The sequence below is a fragment of the Phasianus colchicus genome, chromosome 5, assembly GCF_987193195.1.
Source record: "Phasianus colchicus chromosome 5, bPhaCol1.hap1.1, whole genome shotgun sequence".
NCBI lineage: Eukaryota > Metazoa > Chordata > Aves > Galliformes > Phasianidae > Phasianus > Phasianus colchicus.
The window spans coordinates 45,997,637-46,025,516 of NC_143440.1; the positions used below are offsets into that span (position 1 = coordinate 45,997,637).

At 43.0% G+C, this 27,880-nt stretch overlaps 1 protein-coding gene across 3 annotated transcripts in view; it reads left to right on the forward strand.

Annotated features, from left to right (window-relative positions):
- The window catches only part of RIN3 (Ras and Rab interactor 3), a 55,815-nt gene that overhangs the window by 21,568 nt on the left and 6,367 nt on the right, over positions 1-27,880 (forward strand). For 2 of the 3 annotated variants that reach the window (XM_031593071.2, XM_090141511.1), the window contains exons 4-7: positions 11,757-11,829; positions 14,100-14,191; positions 17,717-19,180; positions 21,216-21,524. In XM_031593071.2, the coding sequence (XP_031448931.1) occupies positions 11,757-11,829; positions 14,100-14,191; positions 17,717-19,180; positions 21,216-21,524 (1,938 nt within the window). Of the gene's footprint in view, positions 1-11,756; positions 11,830-14,099; positions 14,192-14,959; positions 16,004-17,716; positions 19,181-21,215; positions 21,525-27,880 lie in introns of those variants that run through there. The other variant, XM_090141512.1, reaches the window with a different exon arrangement.

Here is a 27,880-nt window from a genome sequence, read left to right on the forward strand (position 1 = left end):
GGGGAAGCACGGGTTTAATTGTGATTTTTATTTTTATTTTAATGGAAATCCCCAGAGAACCCTCTAGGCAGGAGGATCAAAAAAATGAAATGTCTTTCCATTTTTTTTCATAGGGATTTTTCACCTGTTTCATGAAGTAGCTCTCAAAATCATAAAATAGGAGAACAAATAGACTGGATTTTAAAAATTTCTGCTTGGTTCTTTGTCTTTGGCTGTTCTTCCTTCAGAGACAGAAAGGCAAAGGTCTTGTCTCAGCTTTTTTTTCCCCTTTCTTTCCTTCTTTCCTTCTTTCTCTCCTTGTTTTTTCTTTCTTTCTTTCTTATTTTTAATTTTTTTTTCTTGTAGTGAGTCAACAGCAGATGATATGTGGTTAATCAGAAGACTGAGAAACCCATCAGTGTTCTAAGTCTTGGATGCCTGGTTTTATTTCTTGACTGGAGGGTTCCCTTACTTCTTGCTCAGATACGTTATAGCATAGTAGAAATCTTTCAGAAAGAAGCTTCCACAAGATTTCTTCCATTTAAAGATGAACTCTGAAAGTTACCTCTCAAACTATGCTAAAATCTCAACCACTTTGGATGCTTTCAGTTCTGAGAGTCATTCCTTACTTCTGCTTCATACCTAAACAGAGCCTTAGCCTCACGTAACTCAAGATCTGAGCACCATTTCCTTAGCTGATTCTTACCCTCAGCTGTAATTTCCATTATTCGAATTCTCAGTTAGCAGATCATAACCTCAGGTCCTGATTCTCTTTCCCCTTTATGTGTGTACAGTCAGAAATCGTGCCACTGGCATCATACCAGTGACACTGCACGACTATTCAAAAGAAAAGAACTGGACTTTTAAAGGAACTGTGAGTGGTGCTGTTGACATGTTGGAGTAACATATACTGAGAGCTTGAAGAAAGTATCTTTGTATGATAGACCACTTGGTGCAGATAGTGACCATAATGTTGCTTTCACACAGAGTCATGAATGTGTGTGCCAAAGAGGCCCTTCAATAGAAGTATGCTTTAAGGCCATATACTGATGTAATGCTTCTTTTTTTTTTTTTCTGAGAAATCTTGCGAGTTATATTTGAATTGTTGTGGAATTGCTGTCTCTCTTCATTCTTGAAGCCTGTTGGTTGTGAAAGTTCACAAGAACCTGACTGCTTTGTAATTCACTCCCCTGAGCCTCATTCATCCAGAAGCAAAGAAGACCTAGGGGCAGCAGGATGGCAGGACATGTCGGGGAGCCAAGGTAGCCATGCAGGCAAGCAAAGGTGTTCTATGCACAGAATTTTATGAAGGGTGAAATCAATCAGAAAAAGGAAGAGATAATTTAGGGTTAAGTTTTCACAACCTACTTTCTTGTCTCAATGGAGCCAATTAGATGCAGTCTCTAACACCATGAAATCCTGCCTAATCTCAGCAACCAGCTTTGTCCATCATTGGCCAAGTTACTTCAGCCACCTCTACGCTCTCATTCCTCCTTGCCAAGCACAGATGGGAAACTTTTTGATAATTAGATCAAAGCCATTTACATTAGATCAAAGCATAAAAAGAGCATGTGCAGTTGTTCTGACTGGCCAGTAGAGGTAACAGATGGTAATTAAGCAATAGCAAGGCAGCAGTGTGTTTACAGAGGGACATTAGAGTAATGTGGGGATAGCCTTTGCACATCTCTGCAGGCTTAGCTCCAAGCAAAGCTTCTGAAAGCCCTAGTCTTGTGGCACAGCCTGAGGGGAGGGCTGTGAGCACGCCTAGCACACAGCAGCAGTGCTTAGACATGAGGGTGGCAGTTTACTCCTTGTGTCTCTGCATGCTGGCAGGTACAAGTGGTGTGAGGACACCCACTGAGCAGCACCAAGCAGAGCATGGAAACTAAGTCAGGCTAGACATTATCCACTATGTCAGACTTCCCTATTCTATTTTGTCAAAATTTCTTTTTAATATATGCTACTGAGGCTGGATGAACAACTTCCAAGAGCAAAGCCCTCATTGCTAATACAGCACAGCATGGTCAGCAGTATATTCCCATGTGATCTCCTTTAAGGTACTGCTCAGATGAGATCATGAGAAGAAAAGGGAAGGTGGCTCAGCCACTGCAGCCTACTCAAAATTTAGCTTATTTAATGAGAGGAATGTTGTGCATGTCATGTTTGTAATATGAATATATCTGTAGAAGTGTTGGCAGCTTTTGCAATAGCCTTGTCAGTTTTGCAAGATTTTTGTTAACACTCTGCCTGCTGGAATCAGGAAGTGGAGTAGAGATATACAGAATATTTTTTATTATTATTATTCAGGTAGCAAAAAAAGCTTATAACTCTCACAGCTGCAAAGAAGAACTAAAAGATGCAAGCTCAAATTTCTGTGTAGACTCAGAATATATTGAAAAATAAACTATAAGAAAGCATTCTCTCATTTTAAAAATTCATTTTAATTCATTTTAATTTCATTCATTTTAATTCATTTTAATTTCATTCATTTTAATTTTGATCCTTTCTGATGTGGATTGAAAACAGAAAGACACAAATCTGTGGTACAGAGTGGGGTCAGAAACACTGACGCATTCTCTTTTTAGCGAAAGTGAATGAACTGAAGTATGTGCTCGTATTCCTGACACTGAATTTGGTCTTTACAGTTGGAAAAGACCACTAAGATCATCTAGTCCAACCACTGACCCGCCACCACCATGCCCACTAATCATGTCCCTAAAACTTCACATCCCTAAGACTTCTAAGATGAAGCCATTTACCTAAGTTAGCATTTGCAAGTTTTCCCTGAAAGCAGAGCTGTATGTTTTCAAGACATGGCTGCATGAAGCCTTGAGCAACTTGGTCTGATCTCAGCTTTGAGCCGGGTCTTGGGCTAGAGACCTCCCAAGGTCCCATGAGAGGGAACTGACTGCCCAGTGAGGCTGAGTCAGTCCTCAGGTCAGCTCAGGGCAGATAGCATTTCTCAATGGGGATGTCTCAGATGAGCACCAAGAGCAGTTCCTACTCTCTAAGACCCATGTTCTTGGAGAAATATTGCTGAGATTTATGGGGGGATGGTGTAAAAAAAAAATAATTAGATATTTCCTTGAAAATGCCCAGTAATGCAGTTTATTGCCCTGTGGCATATTGCAGAGCTGAGCTTCCAGCAGGCTGAGGTAGACTCCATCATGTGGAGTTAATAGCATGAAATGCTTCTGTGTTGTTTTTGAGCAAATGCTGAAGGGACTTTTCAGCTGGAGCATGCAAATCTAAGATGTAAATGTGCATCCTATCCCCTTTGCAAGCTGAGCCTCTGGAGACAGCCTCTGGCTTATCACAAAGCAGGCAGAAAGGTCCATTAGAAAATGTATTCCATTACTTCTGTTCCCACTAGTTCTTCTTCAGATGGTCACTTTAACCAAAATGGTTGGCCTCCTTCAATGAAAACCCTGCAGCTTTCAGCACTAGAAAGAATAATTCTTAATACTGTAAACTAAGGCATGAAAACTACGGTTGTTCTATTTATATCTCTGATTTCCTCTAAATAGATCAGAGGCTAAACATGACATTATGGAGTGGAAAGATAAAGTTATTTATATTTTTTCCCCATGGTGCTATTCAGTGATACAGCATACAAAGAAGAGACTGTTGTGGCAACCACCTCATGAACCAACCTGTCTAGAAAGGTCATCATGCATCTTCAACTATAGAATGTGATTTTAATGTGTGCATATATATAAAGGGAAAGCTAACAAACATATCAGTAGTCCCAGTAACTTGTAGTTAGCGTGCTGCAGTCTCATGCCACAAGCAGAGGGAAGAGTGTAGGGGCACTGAATCTAAAGGAGGCAGGAGCCAGGTGTTCATGTAAGTTCACCTGTAACTGTGCCAGCTCTGCTGTCACAAGAAATGCTCTCACTTCTATACATACAAAGCTGCAGAGGAGTCTTTGCAAGCCAAGCAGCTTCGTAACCCTGCCTTGTTCAGCACTAAGCAGCACTACCTGCTCTGTTGCTCAGAATTTTTTCTATGCTTTCTTTATACCCTGACAGGAAACTCTGCTGCTGTACTGTGAGGGCAGCCAGTATTCGCTATTTACTTCAGGGGGATGTATCTTCTTATTATTGTATGATGGATTGTATGATTGAGGCAAAGTGTGAAAATATTGTCAGCTCTGGATCTGACTCACCTGAAAAAACAGCTGAAATGTGCTGAAAAAAATTAATAATAGATTTATCAAAGCCCTTGGGAGAAAAGCTTCTTCAGCCCTTTTCTTACCAAAATGTGCTGATTTCCCTAATTCCATCTCAATTAAGCAAATCATACATCTCAGCAGCAGAACTTGTCCAAGACTACATTTTTTTTCCCAGGATTAGCTATCCAATGAATAATAAAAGTGTATTTTTAGTAGTGGAAGCTGGAAAGGCTGAAGACATAGTTAACCTTATGCTTCAGATTTTAAGCGGTTTAATTGCATATAAGGAGACCTTACGGGATACAGACTGGTATCCCACGTTCCCTGTAGTAAATTTTTGCTGTTCAGTGGGATGGGCACCTTGCCAGTAAGGAGGGCAGACTGTTGAGCATTTTCTTTTCAGGTGGTTCCTGTTGCTGCTGATGGTTTGTCTGCACTCCAGCTCTGAAGAGCTAGAGCTACCCTAGCTATCTTTAGTTTGGCATTGCCCAAACACAGATAACAATCCCAGGGTTCAGCATGAGCTAATTTCCCCTGTTTTGCATGTTTTAAGAAAAGCTTACCATCACCTACACAGTTTCATCAGATGAAAAGCCAAATGTGGAGCGAGTCTGCCCCATGGCATAGCATAACTGGGCAGCTTGGCCCTGGTCCTTGCCTCCAGCTTGGGGTGTGTGGTTCTGCTGCTGCTTTCTGCCAGATCTCATCTATCTCCACTGGCACAGAGGTCAAAGCCACCTCTACCCAGGCTCCTCCAAGGACACAGGGACATTGTCATTTTCAGGCCCACCATCCATGATTTGACTGCAAAGAGGAACTGAACATTTTCTAGTCTCTAAGTATATTTAACCTGGAAATCTTCCTCAGGTTATTCAGCCTGTCCGTGACCGTCACTGTTAATCCTGTCATTATGAACCCCGAAAATTGATTTGATTTCAAGTAGTTCCCACTCCGGAGACCACTCTGAAGTGTGAGACCAGAGCCTTAGTTTGGCAAGAATAGTGACCAAAGGCTTAGGGGATATTGTAAAACATGGTATGAGGACACATTTTATAACCTGTTGTGCAAGTTCATCATTTCTCTTCCAATAGCAAGCATGCACAAGGAAAGCAGAAAGTCTCACCAAATCTCAGATGTTTGAAATGAGTTCTGTGTCTCTTTTACACACTGCTTATTTTAAACATAAAAGATTTGTGCAGCTGTTTTTTTTTTTCAAGATGTTATACTGGCAGCTTTCTGTGTGGTTTATAAGTTGTTTTGGAAATATTCTGCTAGGTTATAGTGGTTATTTTTAAAAAAGCTTTCTGTTTAGCATCCTGAAGAGTTACCTTCCTGTTCTCCTTGCAAACGTTTTCATTTTCAGCCTTTAAAACAACGGGACTGCAGGGGAACCCTGTTGGAAATAATCTGTCTGGATCTTGTTAGCTTTGTTAATCCTCACTTTGGGTTTTTTCTCCTTATTTTTCACTCCTAAGATGAAGAATAAATAATGTACATGTAATCAGAGCTAGAGATTATGCATGCTGTTCTAAGACAAGGTCTTACCCTCCTCTGCTTGGTACCTACAACATAGCTCAAAAAGCTTGCTTGTTTTAAAAGAGCAGCTCTAAATCTGTACCCATAATACTAGTGTACAGGGTCTGCCATATGAAGATGTTAAAAAACTTAATAAACAAGTATTTAGGCTTGCAAATGATGTAAATAAGAGGTGCTTACAGTAATTTGAGGGCAGCAAGGACCCTCAGAGTCAGTAAGAATACAGTCTACCTCACTGAATACTTTAATCTGAAGATCATCTTCAACCAGACTGGCAATTAGACAGCATTGCTGCCCTTGGAAACAGAGATATCACCTTTCCTTCTATTGCCTGTCCATCTGATGTCGTCCATTTCACAGCCCCTTTCTTCACTCCAAACCCTTGGGAAGTGCAGTCTTTCACCCCCTCTTCCTGGAAGTCTCTCATGCAGAATGTGGTTCTGGTTCAGATGACTTCCTTTAAAATGTTTAGAAAACTTCCTTTTTCTATATGATTAACCTCAGCTTTAAAGTACTTCACCATGACATATCTCAGAGCCAGAGAAATAAACTTTTTATCAAGGTAAGTGGGAAAAAAATGGTGCTCGATAAAATGCATACATATCGTAACATGTGCTTTTGTCAAGATTATCTACACAGCCTTATTACAGAGAACAAAAGCCCCAGAACTTCAGACAATAGTGTCCTTCAAGGACTCTGCAAGGCTACATCTACAACTCTGGGTAACCTCATGCTGCCATCTAGTCATGGAAAGCAGTCCTGGATCTTCCCAGTCTCTGGCTGAAGGAACACTGCAAACCGGGAATGAGATTTCTACCATCTTCAAGAAGCTGATTTGAGCACTACAAAAGAAACACGAAGTGAAGACGTGAGAAGAAAGGCAAGTGCTTTGAATCTTGATAGCTGTTCACCAGATAGATTGCACTGTGCTCTTAATTCCTGACAGGACGGGCAGTGCTCTGGCCCTGTTCACCATGAGTGCTTGTAAGCAAAGAACTGATGAGCTGTGGCACTATTCTTCTAGCAAAGCTAGCTATTCTTGTAGTGCCCTTGAGAGCCTGAAGTATGCTCTCAGCTCCTGCTGAAATACATTTCACAATAAGGAGGAAACAGCGAAATGGTCATAGCACATTTCTGCTCAAAGATCCTGCAACCAGAGACAATAAGTCTAGACAGCAGCAGCAGTTTATGCTGAACTGAAGGCATAAAATCCAGGTGTGCACCGAGGTACTGCCCCTATGCTTGGGGGAATATGGATGAGCCAAAGCACAATGCAGCCAAGACCCCCCTGGCTGTGAATGTGAGGACAGTCCATTTTCTTAGCACATGGTATGCAGGGGAACTGTGCACTTTGCAAAGCTTCACTCCATTCAGCTTTGGTGTGAGAAAACTGTGGAGGCCTGCATTTCACACCTTCTTTTTTTGCAATGCATATTCAAAATTTCGTTCTGCCTCATAGTTATATCTTGTGAAGAACAAAGTTGAAAGGCAGATTGTTCTTAGACTCTAGACCCAAGCTCATTAACACTTTATCATTTTCATAATTCATTAGTTTCAATTTCACAGGAACTGCCACCAGCAGTGATTTTTTTCATCATGGCCAAAATAGATTAAACTATAGTAGGAAACCATAAAGTTGTAATCCTATGAGAAAGCATCAGTTGGATGCACAACAGAAGACTCTGGAAGAAGTCCAAAACAGTGAAGTTTCTGCTCTTTCCTGTTGAGGAAAAAAAAAAAAAGAAAAGAAAAGAAAACACAGCAAGACAGCAAAAACAGCCAACAGCTTCATGAAGGAGTCACTAGGAAAGACAAGAAAGACAAAATAGGTCTGGGTTGCACAAGACACTCTAGAACTGTGTAACAGAGAAAAGAATGCATCTAAGACATGGAAAAGATGGAAGAAGCAGTGAAGATGAAAAGGTCTTGAAACAGACAAATATTGACTGTGCCTTCAAGAAAACAGATCACATGGTACCTATGAGAAAGTCTTCAAAAAGTAGAACAAGAAGTAGTGTCAGGGACACAAAAAGGAACTTGCAGACAGAGCTGTTGCAGAAAGACATCATAAACACCGTAACAACTTCTACCAATGTAATCTAAATGTTCCTCCCTCTAGCTAAAACTCTTTCGCTTAATACCACCACCACGTAGTGCATGAATAAGAGACAGAAAGGCTCAGGGAGCCAGAGAAATTATGTGAAGGTGTTATGTCATGCTTTATTTCAGTAAAGCAAAACAGATCTGCAAGCAAGGCCTGTGCATCTGCTCCTGCCACCAGCCATGTTTATGACTTACCCTGGAGGCACAGGAACATCAGAGTTTGGAAAGATGGTTGGTACCCTCTGCCTTGGAGTGATCCTGTGTTCCCAGTAAGAGGAGAAGGGTTGAAGGCAGCAGGACAAGCAGAAAAGCCAGCCAGAAAAGCCATGCCAAGTCAGTGCAAGGCATGTCATGGCAACAAGGGCATCAAGCAAGGGACATCAAAGGGAACACCAGTGAGAGGTGTGGTTAAAAGACTGTGAAGTTATCCTCTTAAATTTTAGAAGAGTGATTAAAAAATGGAATCACTCCCATGATAGCAAATCTCATAGTTTCCAGAATCTGGAAAAATAAGAGATAGATCTCAAACACATAGAGGCAAGACTTTAGAGATGGTTGTGTTCTCAGCAGTCCCATGTCAGCACATGTCAACACAACTGCTGTTAAATATGGAACTCAAACCTTTGAATTCAGATGCCTCTGAAGGATTACACAGAAATCAAAAGCAGTGAATGGGACTAAGAGCTCCATTAGAGAAGAAGCTGAGGTAATTGGGTCCCATGAGCCTGCATAAGCAGTAAGAAGAGAGGAAATTGTCCATATGACCAGAACAACGGACTTGCAAATGCAGATCTGCTGGGAAAAATCAAAGGGAAGAGGAAGGCAGAATGCCCAGGGACAGTATGACTCAAAAACATCATCATCTCGACAGAGAAATGATGGGGAGCTAACAAGAAAAAGAAACTTGTGGACAAATTCTAGCCAGTGCCAAAAGGTGATATTCTGAAGAGTACGCTGGTGAAGTGAAAGGAAAGATGAATCAGTCACAACTATTCATAGCAGTTCATAACCTGGCCTTGTCCTGCTTACTTACTGAGTAAGCAAAGGGCAGAAAACAGAGCACAGTCAACAGAGAACCATTAATGTGTGCTATTAATGCTTCTATCACCCCCAAGATGTACCATTATCATAACTTTGTTTTGGGCTACTCAAAACTGAACACTGATCTCCATGTTTCATCTTTGGTTTCCTGGAGGTGACCTCTTTCAGTGGGCTTCTAAGTAGGTAGAATTTAAAATCCCTTGACAAGGGCTGGAGCATCTCTCCTCTGAAGAAAGATTAAGGGAGCTGAGCTTGTTTCGCTTGAAAAAGAAAAGACTTTGGGGAGACCTCATTGAGACCTTCCAGTACTTGATGAGAGCTTATAAGCAGAAAGGTGAGCAATTCTTTACATAATCAAACAGTGACAAGACAAGGGAGAATGACTTGAAACTACAAGAGAGGAGATGTGGGTTAGATGTTAGGAAGAAACTCTTCACTCAGAGAGTGATGAGGCAGCTGCACAGGCTGCCCAGGTTAGCTGTGGATGCCCAATCTGTGAAGGTGTTCAAGGCCAGGTTGGATGGGGCCCTGGGCAGCCTGAGCTGGTGGGGGGACAGCCAGCCCACGGCAGGAAGTGGGAACTCAATTATTATTAAGATCCCTTCCAACCTAAGCCATTCTAAGATTATGAACATCTGGCTCACTGAACCAACCCTATGTTTGCTGTTGCTTTCATCATGTTCTTGTCATCTTGCCACTATTTTGGTGAGGTGGTAGAGGTTTTTTTTGTTCTTTGTGTGCCCTGGGTGTATTTTGTGAGCCCAAGAAGGATGAATTTTGTGCCTGCAGCTTTCAGCAGGATTACACCAGGCTGGCAAAAAAGTGCCTGCTTGTAGCTTTGGCAGAAGTCATAAGTTCCTTTACGTGATAGTGCCATGATTCCTCCCTGAGCAGCAGTGCTCATGTCAGAGGAGCATTCCCAGCTCCTCACAGTGTGTCCTCAGCCAGTGAAAAGCACCAACACCTCCCTGCCTGTCTTCTCCACAGGGAGCCCTGAGGCTGTGCCCAGCAGTCAGCAGAGCCCTTTGGGTCTCTATACCATGAATTCTTTTATCATTAGGCTGCTTTGGCTGTATAGTGCCTGGTGATTTGTGGTGCTTAGTGCTGTTTAACTAAATATGGGAGGAGTTGTAACAGTACAGTGACAAGGCATTTTTATCTGGATGCTCCTCTCTCAATGAGGGGCTTGATCTAATCTTTGTTTAAAATTCAGGCTCCTAAATGGCAGTTTTCTGGCACAGAAACAACCATTGGTCCAAATCTGAACAATCTGCTCATGTTTGTAAACACAAACAGGTGCAGCTTACATCCACCTGCAACTTGGGATGCCAAAGTGAACATGTGGTTCTTCACAGAACAAAGTCCTTAGAACCAGTGTCTGCACAAAGGGCTTTTTTTAATTTGCTGGAAGTTCTTTCTTTTAATTGCTGGAAGTTCGAGTGAGTTCGGAGACTCTTGGGTTTTGGTTAATTCTCTGGAACAGCACTGAGTTTTTTGTCTTTATTTTAGTTTCCTGTGTTAGAGCTGCAAAGCAGATGTATTTCAAATGATTGAAATTGTTCTTTGTAGATGTTTAATGAAAATCCCTGACTGCAACGTGTCTCTTCCCAAACCAAAAAGAAAAAAAAACTTGCCAGACATTTTTTTCCCAGTTGTGAGAGAAATGTAAGGGAAAGGGATTGTTTTTCCCAAAGTATGTTTGAAAACCCACACTGCTGTATGGTCTGAGCACTCACATCAAGGCTGATCCCTTCATGCTGATCCAGTACACACTGGTGTTAGGAACAACTTCTGAGAACTGTGCCTTACAAAAAATGCCTGTATTGTTATAGTCAGCACAAAATGGGAACCTACAGGGCCCGGGTTAGGACAAAGGGAGAAGTAAAAGAAGGAAATGCCTTGTTTGGGGAATGAGCTGCGAGGCTGAACAAAAGGGACAAGGCTTGAGCATTTCCTCCCGATGGAAATCTCTGCTCATGAGACAAGTAGAGCCGGTGTCCCTCTGCCCACCCACAAGTGGAGTGGAGACAGATGAATGCCTCCCCTTCCACAGATGCTGAAGGCATCTCACTTTGTAGAGGAACTGGTAACCATGCAGGGCAACGAGCAGGAGAGTCTTCCCAGGGCAGTGACTCATGGACGCTGAAGAAGCTGACTCACCACAGCTGAGGTGGTGCCCACAGCTGAGCTGCAGCCCAGAAGGCAGAGCCAAGGGCAGTGCAAGGCAGCTGCAGTGCAGGATGCAGGTACAAAGATGGGCACTGCAGATGGATCCTGCAGATCCATCATTTTCTCCCTGCCTTGGGTTATCTGTCAGTGTGAACTTTTCTCCACTGTTCAGAGAACTTTTTTTCTAGTTTAGCAGCCCAAATCTCTGTAACAATGTGAAGTTTGGCCTGCACAAGTCCATAGCATGCTTTTACAAGGAAGGTCATCTCAGGGAGCTCTGCAGCATGCTGTGGGTTGTGTTTTGCCGCATGGAGGAAAGTGCTGTTGCTATGTAACACAAAGGAGGGAGAAGACAGGGGAGATAACTTCAGCGCATTTTTGTCTGTTCAGACCAAAACAGATTGCAGCATAGAGACCTGCAAGCATATACATATATAGCAGATCTGCAGTTCGTTGGATATAAATGGACTTGTAATTAACCACTAGGCTGTGACCTGTTGTTTCTCCCCACTGTTCCTATTACTGTCAGAATGTTCCGACATCTTGAGGCAACCATTCAGGGAACCAGGCTGTGTTTCCCTGAAGAACATCATTGTGCTTGGCTGTCTGAAGCCAGTTCCTTATGCTTCTTATTATTCCATGCAAAGGCTGGGCAATCACAGAGTGTAAGATGTGTGAACTAAACCCACCCAACTTTCTTTACCCTTCAGCTTAAAGAATACAGTTGCTGACTATCTTTTTTGTTTTTCATCAGTCCTGTATCTGGAAGGATCTGTCCTTGTATTCGAGGATGTCTTCAAGCTGGTTGCCTTCTACTGTGTCAGTAGGTGAGTTGGATTCACTGCTTCTATTCACCCCTCTGGACTGCCTTTGCCCACATGTGTTTCCCACAGCACAACCACCTCTGTCCATGAGTTTACTGGAAGCTTTGTCTGAGGGAAGGCAATGGAGCTGCATCTATAAAGGAGCTGGGCACAGAACAGGCTGGCAGAAGGTTCCTGGGTAAGCCAGGAACATCCACACACACCTGGCAGTGACTTAGGCTGGAAGTGACTCTACAGATCACGGAGTTCCAACCTGCTAAATAGACTGCCTGGGATTGTTGCCCACAGGAGACTCAAAGCACTTAGTCACCTCTTCTGGTACTCCCAAGGAGAGTTCTTTTAAACAAAATCCAGTTCTTTAACCCAAAAATGTAAAGTGATATAGAGCAGACCTTGCATGCTCACTCAGTGCAACAATACCAAGTGTAGTGGGTACAGAGATGAGAAAGACCTTTGCAGACATCCTTATTAGAGTAAGGTTTGATCACCAGCTGATGAGTCCCTCTGTGTAATTAAAACTGAGCATCTGCAGTCTCATCTCATCTGTGTGTCTGTGCCAAGCACATTACAGCAGTACCTACACACCCTGCGTGGTCTGTCCCTGCTTTAGCAGGCCTGGTTTTGAGCTGGACATAATCCTTTGGTCTTCCTTAAATAGACTTAGATAATTTTTAAAACAGTTGTTTCAGTGTAAGAGAGGAGAGTAGACTCAGGATATGCTTACAGGGCATTTGTGTGAGAGTCTTGTTCAGCTTACACAATAGCAGCTATCTATGATGATGCAGCATGCTGAGCCAGAGACTTGCACTATTTTGGGGGCTGCCTCTGCAGCCAGCTGTGTTCTACTGCTGGAGCAACACTCCTGCTGCACCCATGGAGCTCCATATCACCCTAGTCAATGATAAGTCATTTAGATATCTAGATCGATGTAAACCCTACAGAATAGGCAGAAAGTGTTCTGAGCCCCACACAAATGATTTTTGTCTTAGCAAAGGAGCATACAGGAATGGAGCATTTCCATTCAAAGGGCTTGTGGGAGGGAAGAATCTGTTCACCTCTGCTTTCCTGCAGAGAGGATCGTGGATTGAGAACGAATCCAAGAAAACCAGAAAAGCTTTTATATCAGTTCCTGTCACTTCTGAATGCCAAATACGTATTTTGACAGTTCAAGTTATTTCTTAGCATGCTTTTGAAAGACGAGTGGGGAGTCATTTCCTGACAGAAACAGGGAATAAAAACACTGCTTTGGCTCTGCCCTGCTCTTCCCTGGCAGCTTGTAGAAGCTCTCCATAATAATGAGTGGAGAGGCTGCTCTCAAGGCTGTAGTAAACACTCAGCTACAAATAGCTGGAAACAGATTATCAGGCTTCTCAGGCTCCTTCCAGAGGAATGTTTGGCTTGTTCTGCCGTGATGACTAAATTACCTTACATCACAAAAATTACACCTGTAGGCAACAGGCTTGTTTGGAAGCTGCCTGCCCTGTATATAAAATCACATTTTTTTTCCTATTAGCTTAATGTCTTCATGTTTCCTGATTTTAGATGTGGTTTTCCAAAAAACAAAACAAAACAAAACAAAACAAAACAAAAAAAAACACCCACAAATGACTCAAGCATACAACAATAACAAAGAAAGGAGAAGGTCTGTGGGAATCCTCTTCCTCTTTTAAACCTGATATCTGTTGGTATCTGTCAATATTTGTCATAAAAAAAAAAAAAAAAAGGGTTAAAATCTGTTTATGTCAAATATCCCTGTTCTTTTGATACATTGTGGGGACTATTATTACCATCTTTTTTTTTTTTTTTTAATTGAGGTAGGAAGAGGTTTAGCAAATTGTCACTGGGCAAGGGGCAAATCTAAGCAGTTCGCTGCCAGCCTGAAAGCTCCACTAAATTGTCTCAGACCCAAGGTGTGTTTTAATGAAAGCCAGTTACCATCCTCTGAGAAACTGCATCTATTTGTATGGAAAGTTATCATTAACCCTGTGGTGTCCCCTGACATGACACTACTGCTATTTTCAGAGGAGGAAGCCCCAATGGTGGGGCACATAGCATCAGTGCAGGAGCTGGTGATTGCTTCTGCACTCACAGCAGCCTGGGTTGGCACAGTGCACACGATTCCTTGCTGGGCTCTGGCAACATTCAGTACCTTTCAGAATGGGACTGAAATCGTGAGCCAATTCTAACATTAAAGCAATGGTGAAACCCGGAGTTTCTAGCAATTGAGGGATTTATTCTTCCACTAGTTTTTTGCTGTGTTTCTTTTTTTACAGGGATTTGCTACCCTTCACCCTGAAGCTACCACAAGCAATATTAGAAGCCCGTAGCTTTCAAGATCTTGAAATTATCTCTAGTCTGGGGATAGGTAAGTCCCTCAAAGCTGCCTGGGTTTCCCTGAGGCTCGTGACAACTACAATGCCTCCCACAGACACAATGCAAAGGTGAATAGATAAGCTGTTGTCTTCAGAACAGATGAGGAAGCCTGAATATGAGTGGCAAGATATTTGTTTTCTTTATGGAAGCACACTGAGAAAAAAAGGCCACATCACCACACTTGGACTTCTATGCAGGGTGTGAGACTGACACTCCCATTGCATAAGTTAGGGCATGAATTTCAGCAGCTGGAACAGGTGGCACAGCCTCTTAGGTTAGCTTACACACACTTGAAGTAGTTGACATCAGTGGTATACACAAAGAGGAAAACACCTTTGCAATTTCCCCTTTGGATACATGCAGACAGTGCTGATGGAAATGCAGTATTTTTGTATCTTGGTATTTCTACTTCCTATCACTGATTTTCTAGCTGGTAGAGAAGTGTGTAGCATCCCAGCATGTTCTCCTGCCTCACGTTAATAAGATATAGAATATTATTTTCAGAGACAGCACCAAATGAACCAATTTTCAATCAGAAGTGTGCAGCAATGGAATTGGGAAATGCAGTTCTGTTAACTAAAAGCTCTCCTTCCTATTTCTTCCCATTAACTGCACTCCAGTTGAGATGGCTGTTACAGTCAAAAGGTGTCTCTTATGTTCCTTTGCTTTTCAGTTTTCACTCAGCTGTTGAGAACAATGAAGCAATGCTGGAAGCAGAAGAGTTAGCTCACTCAGAGATACTCAAAAGAACACTTTGGGACTTTCGGGATCTATTTTAGAATCTTCTGCATTAGACCTCCCAGAATGGATGGGCAAATCCCTCTGGTTTCAGTTCAGCCAGCTTCGTTGAATTTGGCCAAGCAGATTTGCCTCTAACACCCTCAGCATCCTCTATTTTGAGTATGTTCCAATTCTTAAATATGGGTGTTCAACCAGCAATTTGAAATAACAAGCTGCAAACTTATTACTGATTTTATGGTTATAGCAAATGTAAACTTTTGGATTAAAACACAAAGCACATCATGATTCTCCAACCTTCTCTGTAATCTGAGCCAACAGAGAAGGTCGTGTTTCTGGCAACAATCTCCAGCAGCTTCTGAAAGGAAAGATTAACTGAAGCACAAGCACTGAAGCAGTGTTGGTTGTAGTCCTCTTCTCTCCTGTACACTGGTGGTCATAAAAGTGGCGATGGCTGCAGGTTTGTTGGCCATAGGGCAGTGCATGCCAGAGAAGTTTCTGACAAGTGAGAAAAAATGTTATGTAGAGATTTCCTAGGAAATGATGGTAGTTTTTTGGGATGTCATGCTACCTCAGTGAGGCCAGAGGATGGAATAAAGGAACAAAATTTCATACAATGAAACAGTGCATGCTTCCCAGTGTGACTCTTCCAAAGGGAACTCAGCATTGCTTGAAATTCTAATATGGTGATTTTTATTTATTTCAAATTGATGGGGGGACAGTGGGAGATTAAGAAGTGAAAATAAGATGTTTACCTGCAAGCTGGATTGTTCCTCAAAGGATCTGGTTGCAACATTTATTGTCAAAGAGGATATATTGCAGGACCTCCAGCCTTGACTTCTCTGGTACAGAAAATGTTTTACCAGGAGAATTAGCATGATTGCAGTGCACAGAGTACATGTATCTTCATAGAAGTGCCAAAGTCTTCAAAGTCTTCAAATAACTTCTTAATCGGCCCTCCTGAGTGTAAGCTAAGGGAAGAACCAAGACAGCAACAGAAGTATCAGACTGCCCACAGCGTGGCCTGGCTAGGGAGCACCTCTGTGAAGCAGCTGTATAGTCCTTGGTAAGACCACCACACCCTCATTTGGACCTTCTCGGGCTGAGTGGAGCATTACATTTGCTTCACAGCATTTTATCCTTGGCCTCTACTGAGAAAAATAACCAACTTCCCTTTTGTGGATTGGCTTACTCACCATTTCCTCAGCACAGGAGATTCTGCAGCATTATATACTGACTTCCACTGCCTGATATTTGCTGATACATAGAGGATTTAGGGCATTTAAAGGAAATTGTGATCCAGACAGTCTCAGATGTGAGGGGCTTGGCAGCATGCTGGTGTTGCATCTGTATGTCTGTTCCCAAGGGCTGCTGTTCCTGGTAACATTTCATTTGAAGTTTCTTTTTTCTCCTCCCTCTCATGGTAGGAAATGAAAAGCTCAGCCTCCCAGAGAAAAAATGGTGAAGTGTTCTTAAATTTGAATTAACCATGGATACCAGCCTAGGCTAAGAAGGGATAACTCAACAATCTCGGCTGGATAAAAATGGAAGGGAAGAGCTGGTATCTAACTTTTACAAAGCCGCAGACTTGACACCAGGCATGCCGGAGTACTTTAGTTATCTGCGTCTCTGTGTTTCCAGGATTTCACATTTTCCCCATGTTCTCATCCAGGGAATACCCTTAGAAGTTTACCCTTTTAATTGGTCAGAAAACACAGTTTGCAGGATCCTCTGTTTCCAGATGCTTCCAGGAAAAGATCCTGAATTAGCAGCTCAAGGAATGATTAAATGCAATCAGGCCAGTAAGGCTTGAAAACACACCTCTGGAGGAAGGGAAAAAGCTTAAATATGTACTGAAACTGTTCAGAAGACATAAAAACACTTCAAAATGTTTTAAAACAATTTATTGAAAAACAAATTCTAATAAGAGGTTTGTAATGTATGGAAATGACATCTGGCCTCTGAATCATCTTCCCTTTCCAGTCACAGCTGATGGTACCAACATACTATTCTGTAGTCCTTCAGTATAAAGCCCTCTTGCATATGCAGTCTTTTGCACCATCTTTCCTCTCTTATACATGCAGGTGGGCAGTCTTGAGGCAAGGTGCAAAACACGGACTGGGCACGGCTGTGGACAATGATTATCTGAGTTGTAGAAGTTCAAAATAAATGTTATCAGTCAAAGTAATATTAAATGATATAGCAAAGTCATATATTTCTGGTCTAGCTGTAGTGTAAAGTGGGATCAGAGCTCTATGCAGACCAGGATCTGCTACATGAGTGTACTGTGGAACTTCACCTGATGCTCCTGGTGCTTCCGGCAGATGTTAGATTCAGGCTGCAGGTCCCAGCCCCACAGCTTCCTGAGCCTGCAAGAGGGAGACTGCACCTGCCTGCAGCCTTCACCCACCCACCTGTCTCTGCAATTTGGGCAGTGATCACTAAGCAAACCATAGACTCTTTTGCTCAAATAGGCATATTTACTGCCGTACCTTTCTGCTCACCTCAGCGTGAATAGCTCTCACTAGAAGAGTGTCCAAAAATTGCCAAGAATAATTCCTGTAGTGACCCTTCTGATATCATCCCCTGGTTTGATGTATCTCACAAGCACAAAGCATCAACCCTTTTTTCACACTGTTTTGTGCAGAGGTGTGAAAGAAGTGTACTATTTCTTTTAACAAATGTAGGACTTCCACCTACAGTTTTAGCAGTTAAAATTTTCTACCGGAGTTTTTTTCATTCTTCTTTTTCTTCTCTCTCTTTTTTTGATTTTTGGCAGACTTTTGGGATTCCTCCTTAAACCACAGAATGAGCACAGAGGCGTTATCCCACCCTGCAACAGACTCAGTCCTCAGCACAGCCCAGGCAGACGGTTTGAGATCTACCCAGTGTGTTGCAAGCAGCACAAACCACTGCTCATGTGAAATTGAGCTGTCAATAGGAAATGACAGGCTGTGGTTCGTGAATCCTATTTTTATAGAAGAGTGCAGTAATCCTTTTCCTCCAGACTCACCTCCTCCCAAGGGCGATGCTGTATGCTCCAGCCTGCCCCCTGCCACCACCACATCACCCCGCCGCCCCCCACCACCCCCTCCGCACTCTCACGGGCAGAAGAAGTCTTCCCTGAAGCTCCCACGGGAACCCATGACGGCCTGTGAAGAAACACAGCTTCTTCAGCCACTGGGCAAGAGCATCAAGGAAATGAAAACCGTGGGCGGTGACGGTGAGGAAGGGAAGCAAAGCTGCTCTGACAAGGAACCTTCAGCTGGCAGCCTCAAGAAGGGCCCCCAGCCTGCTGTGCCCCCGCGGAGGCGGCCATCTGAGAGGGCCGCAGAGGAGAGCTGCACGGGTAAGCCTGCAAGTTGCGAAACACCAAAAGGGGAACAGGCTGAAGAAAAACAAGAGCTGGATACACAGAGCAAAGGTAAAAGACTGTTGTGCAGGAAGGCTGCAGAAATGCCTGGAGAGGTTCCTGAGCAGGCTGTGTCGCAGTTTCAAGAGGCAAAGCCCGAACCTGCAGAGAAGGAGTCCATGCCTGAGATACAAAGTGATGCCACTGAGAAAGGAAAGTTGCCTCCTATCCCACCACCCAGAAGGAAGAGGCTTTCCCAGGCACCGCGGGTCCCCAGCTCCTGCCAGTCAAATCACAGAACAGCGGTGCAGCAGCCTGCGGCCACAGCTGAGGCTCAGGGCACGGGCAGCTCAGCATCAGCAGCAGGCGCTGCCACTGGCACCAACGCTGAGACCGAACAGGGATGTGGCCGCAAGTCTGTGAACTCAGCTGAACTGAAGGGCTCGCACTTGTCCCTGGAAGGCCTGGGAGGCAGTGCTGCAGCCCAGACATCAGCATCCGAACCAGACTCCTACTCCACCAGCAGCACCGAGGATGACCTGGAGATGCTGGGTACTTCGTCTACTAAAAAGACACGCTCCATGATCTTGGGCAAGGCCAAGAACAGGCTGTCCTTTGTCAGCCTGTCCAACGTCTTCACAGTCTTTCTGTCTAATGATAGAAAGCTGCAGAAAAAGATAGTGGAGCTGGCACAGGATAAGGACTCATACTTTGGCAACCTGGTGCAAGACTACAGAGTCTATAGTCTGGAGATGATGGCAAAGCAGAGCTCCAGCACAGAGATGTTACAAGAAATCCGAATGATGATGACACAGCTGAAGAGTTACCTAGTGCAGAGCACCGAGCTGAAATCTCTGATAGATCCAGCTGCCTACACGGATGAGCAATTAGGTATGCATTTGTACTTTACTAGTTCTTGGGCAGGATTTGGGAAGGTAAGGAGGGAAATGAGATCATGTGGACACAGGTTCTGCTTTACAGAAATTATGAGGGGGTTGAATTGAAGTCTGCTCTGCTGTTCCAGCATTTGGAGAAGCAGCTCTAAAAACCAGGAGTCCAATGAGGGGGAAAATTCTATTCTGAATGTTTTGAGAGATTGAGTTTAAGTAGAAGAGGTGTGTGTTTGTGTATGTGAGACATATATATGTATGTGGATACGCATATACATGCGTAAAAATATGCATACATATATATAGGTATGGACACATGCACCAAAAGCTGTGCTCTGCAAGACAAGCCCTTGCACAGGCCCATTCCCCTGGCCCCCTTCCCCAGGCTCTCTGATGAGGATGGGGAGCTCCTTGCTCATGGTGTACGGAGGACCAGTTGCTATCCCACAAGGAGGGACAGACTGCAACCATTTGGAGTGGCAGACTAGAGGAATCATTTGATCCAGGACTGCACTACTCAGCCTCGAGGCAGGGAAGAGCTGCCTGTTCCAAGACCTCTGCTGGCCCCAAAAATGCAGCATTCATGTCTCTATGCTAAATACATTAAATAATGCCTTTGGGGAGGAAAAAATAACCCTTTCAGCCATTTGAAGGTGTTTCTTCAATGTGCTGTGAGGAATAATATGCCAATTCCCTCCTTGCTTAAAAGTATGGACTGGCCTAACTTTAACATACGTCCATGTGGGAACATACAAAGGGCTGCAGGATCTCGATCCTCCAGTACAGCCAGAAAAAGCATTCATGCACGTACTCTCACACTCTTTTGACTTAAAACTGTTTACTGAGGACCTGAGAACCAATGCTGAGCTACTTAAGAGCTTCCTAAGCTGGCCCAGAGCAAACTGGGAGCTGGAAGGCCCCCAGCTCAGAACATGGCCAACCACCTGGTCTCGTGGACCAAGGTGCCCAAGATACCTGTCGCTCCATTACATTTTGGGACCCAGAGGTGATCAGCTCCTGGTCTCAGCAAACCCTGCTGGCTTCCTTCTCACCCAGCAAAGGCTTCAGGTGGCTCTGCAGCCTCCCTGGAAGAGTGAACCTGTGCCAGCCTCTGACATATCTCAGAGAGAGGAGCTACTGTTTCACTTCTCACGCACCTCATGGAAGACCTACAATATTTACCCTAGTAACCCCTTTCTTGGAAACAGAGGGATTTTCAGCACAGGGAAGTCTGTCATTAACCTTGTTTAGGGAAGGTGGAAAGGAATCAGAAACAAGTGTCCTTTTTCTGCTTGGCAGAGCTGTGTGAGTGCAAGGATTAGCCCACCTTCACACAGACATGCTTCATTAGATCCTGCACTGCTCATCTGCAGTTCCTTAGCAGGACAGTGCAGCTCTGCCAGCCTAGGAAGTGTCTGTCTGCTCCTGCAGAGGACAGGGATCTCCACCACACGAGACTTACCATTCAAATCCCTCCTGCCTCAAGCTGATTTACTGAAATCCTTAAAATAGTTACTCTTTGTATGCCTTTTGCTTCATTCCTCTCTGGCTGAGCAGATGGATTTTTTTGGCAGTGACCTGTTTGCCACAGTGCAGGGGTGACACATGATCCTTGCACTCCTGCTGGCCCCACCACTGGTTTCTAGGGTCTGGACAACAGATGAAAGGCACTTTCTCACAGTCTCTCCTGCTTCCTTTTCTCTCCTGCTGAATATTAAGCAAAGGTTCAGCCCACACAACTTCCTCTTCTACAGGTGGCATAAGAGTTGACTTAAATATCAGTAAATTAGAGTCACTTGAGCAGGAAGGGTGAGACCTCTGACCAAATGTTGCTGTCTTTCACTTTGAGCCTTTCCAGGACTTCTGGTGAGTATTAGTAACAAAATGTTTACTTTCTGAAATGTAAGTTCTGTTTCCTGCTTAAAGCTATACAACAGTGCATGAATAACCACATTTTTTTTAGGAATTTTACTGGCACCTCTACTCCAGTGTTGATTATTTACAATGGATTTTTGCATTCTCCCTTCTCCATGCAGACATGATTGCTGAGTCAGCGTTGTACAAATGTGTCCTGAAGCCTTTAAAAGAAGCCATCAATTCTTACTTAAAAGAAATCCACAACAAAGATGGATCTTTACAGCAGCTAAAAGAGAACCAGCTTGTGATACAAAACACAACTACCACTGACCTAGGTGTCACGACCAGTGTGCCTGAAACTGTTGTGCTGGACAAGATCCTTCACAAGTTCACAACTATGCACAAGGCCTATTCCCCAGAAAAGAAGATTGGCATCTTGCTGAAGTCCTGCAAACTCATCTATGACTCCATGTCTCAGGGAAACCCAGGTACAGCACTCCTACTATGATGACACTCCTCACTGGTCCTTCCCCAGGTATCACAGGAGCAGGGTTTATGTTACAGTTAGTGCAGTAATATCCAGTGTGGAGGTAGCTGTAATGGTCAGTGTGTTTGCTAACAGCTCTCCATTGGCTGTGTTCAGATTGGATTGACTAGGTTCTGTGAAATTTTCAGCACTAATAACAGGTACAATATGTTTTCTAGTTCAAGCTCCGTAACTCCAAAGTCTCAGCTTGTAGCAGTTTAATGGCAAACTCTAGGAATGGGTCTTTGAGAAATGTCTCTTGATTTGGCTCTGACAAAGTTTTGCCTAAATTGAGGAGGAGAAGCAGAATAGTGGTGCTGTATGTTACGAATTCGTGATGCTCCAGTAAATTTCAAGAGCCACTGCTAAGTTTCTCTGGTGTGAGGAAGCCTGTACTTAGACTTGAGGCCAACCACTAAATGCACATGGTAAGCCCTTATCCTGCAGACAGGATGCATTTTTGCAGATAGACCAGTAAACCCCATCCTCTAGGAGCTTGCCTTGTCAATTTAGGAACTTTCTTTATATACTGGGGAGTGGATTACAAGCCGTGCACACATTTGGAGACTAGCCCTGTGCTCATTTGCAATGACCTGCAGTTGTTCAAGAAGTTCAGAGTCTCCAAAGATGTTTGTAGCTGCTCTGCTTTATTTCCCACTGCCAACAGCCATGAGGCATTCACACAGGAGCAGTGTCTCTTTTGAGCCTCATCTCGGTGTTCTCACTTGGACAGAATGCAGCAGAATTCAACAACCCATCTAGACATGTGAACAGCAGAGCAGGAAGCCACAGCAGGGCTGAGCCTATGCTGCAGAGTGGACAGGATCTCTGACTGCCTTCCCATCCTATGAGAAGATTTGGACACCCATAGGGGAATTTGCAGTAACTCTATTAAAACAGCTGTGTTACTTTAAGTTTGAAAGAATATCAGATGGAGTTCTAAGGTTCAAATACCACATTAAAACCCACCCAGTGGGTTAATGGCGTCCTTCTGATGCTGGTGGTATATTTTGTCACACCTCAGCTAGCTCAGAGTTGAAATTTCCCTGTTGCAGGAAATACTATTGTGTCACCTTATGCAGAAGAAATTATGGGCCAGTGAACTCATTAAAAACCCTAAAAGTTCAAAATGTTTGGCATTCAAGAAATCAGGTTATTTCATTGTGATTTGCTGTTTTCCCCAAAGCATTTCATTTTGGCCATCTCAGCTGTTTTCTTATGTCAAATACTGCTGTGAGTAGGATGCAGTTCAGAAGCCAAATTCTCCCCTTTGCAGCCAGTTCCCTACCCAGCATATATGACCATTATTGCACATCAGCATGCAGTCAGAAGGAAACTGGCCTAGCACTGGGGATATGTACTCCTGTGAATTTAGCATCCAGAAGAGGAGGAATGCTATGGTCTAAGACATAGCGGCCACAACACTCAGAGACAAATACAGTGAGACATCCTGTAGGCACAGTTAGAAGTAAAACGCATGAAACACCCTAGATCACACGCATTACTTCAGTTTTCCACCTGGCAAAGACAAATACTTAGTAAACTGAAATATTTTTTCTGATGAAAGATTCCCAGTCGTTGCTGTGCAGAAGTGTGCTGCGGGCTGCTCAGGCAAGATTTCAGCATGTAGTTCCTTCCTCTGACTGCTTCAGAAGCAGCAACACAGGGCACCTTTTGCTTTCAGCAGCCCCAGGACAGTGTATTGCTCTTTGCACCGGAAGAGTAGAGGCCACACTCTGTTTCCTGTGCAATTGCCTGTTCTTCTTTTAGCTCCTTTTACTCACTGCTGAATTGGTGAAGTCTCTCCTCTTCCAAGGTCAGCGCATGCAGAACACAAAACCAATCTTTCCCTCTGCTACAGAATCTCTGTCAGAAAAATTATCTGTTCAATAACACTGTAAGTACATATGTTGTCTTGTTTAATTTGCAACTGGAAAGTTCAGGACAGGTCTTTGTCCACTTTAGGCTGACTGCAGAACAAGCTGACCTGAAAATATGGCTTCATATCTCAAAAAAAAAAAGCACAAATACAATCTAATCAAACACTTTTTTTTTTCAGACACAAGATTTTTAACATATTGGAATCCGTGTACATTAGTTGAGGTTCAGGGGTATTCAATTGGTACCAAGTTTTCTTTAAAACTGAGGATAGTCAGAACTATGTGTACCTATGGCAGTGCCCACCTTTGTACTATTGCAAGAGTTGTGAAACTTTGAAGTCAGCCTTGATTGGCTCCATGGTGATCCCACTGTTTTGAGAAAAGAGGAATTTGCTGGCTTGGTTGTCAGAATTATAATAGAAGAATGCAATTTAGATCATATGACAAAATATGTCTGATAAAGTGGCTGTGATCATTTATGTTAGATACATAGACTATGAGCTGAATGGGTCAAATTCTCAACTGGCACAATGCAGCATTTCTCCTTCAAGTTGAAAGCAATCTACTTGTGGATCTGATTCATCACCAGGAATCGAGAAGGCAGGTTCACGGTTATTGTCAGTACACCTTTCTTCTAAGACTCTTCTAAGACCTCTGAGTACAACCACAAGATTTAGATGTATGTTGGAGCAGGACTCATCTCCAGTTATATCTAGCTGTAGGTGGCACAGATGGGTATCACATACAGCTTCTCGTTATAAACCACAGAGACTTAGGAGGTGGAGTTCAGTTGATTCATCTGGTGAGAGGTAGGAGTCTGTTTTAGAGTGAGATGATTCACAGCTTCTCTGATGATATTGATTAGTTTATCACTGGCTATAAAAGGAGTTTAGGGATAGTTTTCAGGTGTTCATGTGTATAGTGTAGGCTGTGGTGTTATTAATGAATCCTCCCAGAAGGGACAATTATGATAGTACTGCAGTGTCTCACACAGCTCTTCCAAGTTCTGGAAAAATTTAAATAATAGCAGCATATGTTTTCAAAATGCAACCTACAACTTAAAGACATGTAACCTTCCTGCTAAAATTACTAGAAGTAATTAGGTAGAATGACATACTTTAAAATAACAGAAAGAGGGTTTGGAATCCCTTTGCAGATTGACTAGCATTTCTTGCTGCTAGAAGAATTAAGAGGTGGGACTCAGAGGGTGCTGTAAGCTTCCGACAGTCTGACTGCTCCAACATCTCAAAGGCATAGTCTAGTAACCACAGGTAGAGCTGGGTGCATATGTCATTTATATAGAAATACTATAATCAGTTGCAGAAAGAGCTGCTTCTTGTTTATCTTCCAGAAATAACATTCCTCAGGCAAAATGTCAAAGGTGTTTTGTATGGTAGAAATCTCTATTTTTTGCTGTATCAAACACACAAGTGACACTTGTGGAGTCATAACGAGATGCAAATTTGCAATATATGCAGTGGGTACTGGCAGCAGTGTAACTGGAGCTCCTCGCCCTGTGCTACCTGGGAGCTGCCGCTCTGCAGAAGAGAATTGATGGAAAAACAAAAACAGACAAGGCATGAGTTTATGAAGAAATACTAGGTGAGAGAAACAATCCAAGTTTGGTCAGTGTGTGAGCAGAGAAAACCAAACACGGGAATGCTCTAAACATGAGTCGGAAGCTTGAAAAGTGGGGAGGCTACTTTATGAAGAGATTCAAGGAGAATGAGCAGAGGAACAATTTTCTTTCTGCAGCATTTTAAAAAAATATGGACTACTTCAGATTATGAAGTTTCATTGGTAGAGTATCTTTGAATTGCACAGAGTGGGCCTATATGGTTCTAAAACTGTTCCATACTATGAATGGTGTCGGCAAGGTGACTGGCCCCAAAACATCTGATTTAGTAATTTCTATTTGCATGGTTTTGAATGGTTAATAGATATGCTTCTTTTGGAAGAATAGATAGGATAAATATATATTCCACTGAAATCTTGCTGTTCCCTAGATTTTGGGATGAAATTTACCACCCTCTGCAGAACTGAGCAGCTGGATATTGGTTGTCCCAATGTGCTCCCATATGTTGACAAAGCTGACAAAGGCATGGACAGCAGTGTGTCTTCAGTAGGATAGCTAAACTGGCCTCAGTCAGTGTTGCACCAATGCTAGAAGCTGTTAAAACTGCATCCGAGCAATCCCACTCTTCGTTATCAGATCTCACTTCTCAAAAGTAATATAAAGTTATACATAAAGGTATCACTTTGTTATTTTTAGAAAGAGGATACTTCTATTTAATTTACTATTAATGAAGGCTAGTAGACTAAAGATTATTTCTTTCTTCTGGCTAGTGCAATTCCTGCATTTGAATTAAAGAGTACATTCGAGTTTTTTGAGGAAAATGAATTTATTTGATCTGTAAAACATGTTTTTGAAATGGATTCATGCAGTCCATATGTATTAACTCTCTTAATTAACTGGACTGTAAATCAAACCTTGCTGAAGTAGTATATGATGGATAAGAGACATCAAAATGCTAGTGAGTAGAAGGATGGTTACTTTCTTTTATGATATTGAAGAAATCCCAGTTGACATTTCTGTGCCTCAGGTTTCTCAGCTATAAATGGAGACTAAAATTCATATTTCTTGAACAGCTGCTGCTAGACATCATTCCAGTGGTTGTAAACTACTAGAACAAGATGAGGAGCATCATCGCTGTGTGCTGGTTGTCAGAATAACCACAGAGGGAGAAGAAATACATGAATGTGCTAGAAGAGGCTGCAATTTCTTTATGGAGGCTTGGGCAAAATTCCAGTTGCTTTAAATTGAGTATTTAATTAATATCCATTCCATTCAAACACTGCATCGCAGCCAGGAGCTGAAGTGGTATTTGCTTTGATATAAACATAATAGGATGGGCTTGTGGCAGAGGAGAAGGCTTATTTTAAGCTTCTTATAGATATTAATGAAATAAATGTTCCCTGATCCTGCAGGAAAGATGGGAAAAAAACCCAAGCAAGTCCTATCTGGAGTAGGACAACACCACCTTGAACAAACAAGCTCAGTCCCAATGCTGCTGAGACCAGTGGCAGGGTCAGAGCTAGTTTTAACTCTGTCACCTGCAAACTTACTGCTCTGTGAGACCACAGACTGAGCTGGGCATGCAAAACTGCAGGCTTGACTCTGAGTCAGACTGGAAGTGGAGCCTGCAGAGAGCAGCCCTGCTGCAGCTGCAGGGTGAGCAGTGGTTAGGGCCAGCAGTGCCATCACAGTGCTGTTCTGGTGCTGGGGACAGTTGGGCTGCAGGACGCTGAACAGCAACCACTGCTTTGGTGTCTTGGTTCATGAGGGTTGTTTCATGTATCTTTGTGCCTCCTGCTTTTGGTTATATTTGAGCTGCTGACAGAACCTGTACCCCCACGAAGGGGCTGAGATTCAGGGCATCTCCAGGCTGTCCTGAGTCTGCCTGCTGAGCATGTTCAAGCTACAGCCTGTGCCCATGGAAACAGCAGAAGTTTGTAGCAACACATGGATTCAGAATTAGATCCTGGATGGCAGCTCTGCTACTTTGCTTCTGCTGATGTTAACTTTAGCTACAGACAAATATATTTAAGAATCAGGCTTCATACAAACAGAAGTCGATTAAAACAATGTCTTTATGCAGTTTATGAGCAGACAACATACGAAGAAACAGTATTCTTTCTATTACTGCATTAGACACCCTTAAGTGAGAAGGCAGTGGAAAATAATGGACTTGGTGCCTGCTTGTAAATAAAACCCTTTCTCAGCCAACAAAAGAGAAATAGAGAGATTCTGCAGACATTCTTGAAAAGTGTTCTCTAACTTTCATTTCTGCTGACAGTAAAACCAACTTGGTTGGGGATGCCAAGTTGGTAGATTCCAAATTGCTGTTTCTGCTCAGCGACGGACAAGCAGTCCGTTGGATGTTTGTTGATCTCTTTCACTGATTTTAAAAACAATCAAACTAACAAAAACAACAAGGTAGCAGTTTTTTTGTTTGTTTTTCCTAATAGATAGGAGTTCATGTTGTGAACTGGCAACTTCTTTGGATGTAGTAGGCACAACATGGGTTGGTCATGGAGATGAAATGCTAGGGAAGATAAAATTCTGCTGTGGGAACTGCACTGAAATCCTCTCCTGGCTTTCAGGAAATCAGGAGTACAGGATCACACCACTCATCAATAACTTTAAAGAAAAAGAGCCATGCATGTTCTGTGGTATTTCATCTTTCTTTACACTATGTCTATACAGAATTATCTGTTGGCATTTGATTTACTGAGCTCAAAAGGAAAATAGGGCTTTTCTCAGTGCAGTTTTGCAGTATGCTTTCATGTCCCAGTTGAGTGTTTTGCTACACAACACTAAATAGCTGTAATACTAAGCTGCTTCTATTGTGTCAGTATGTGTCAGTAGCGAATTGGA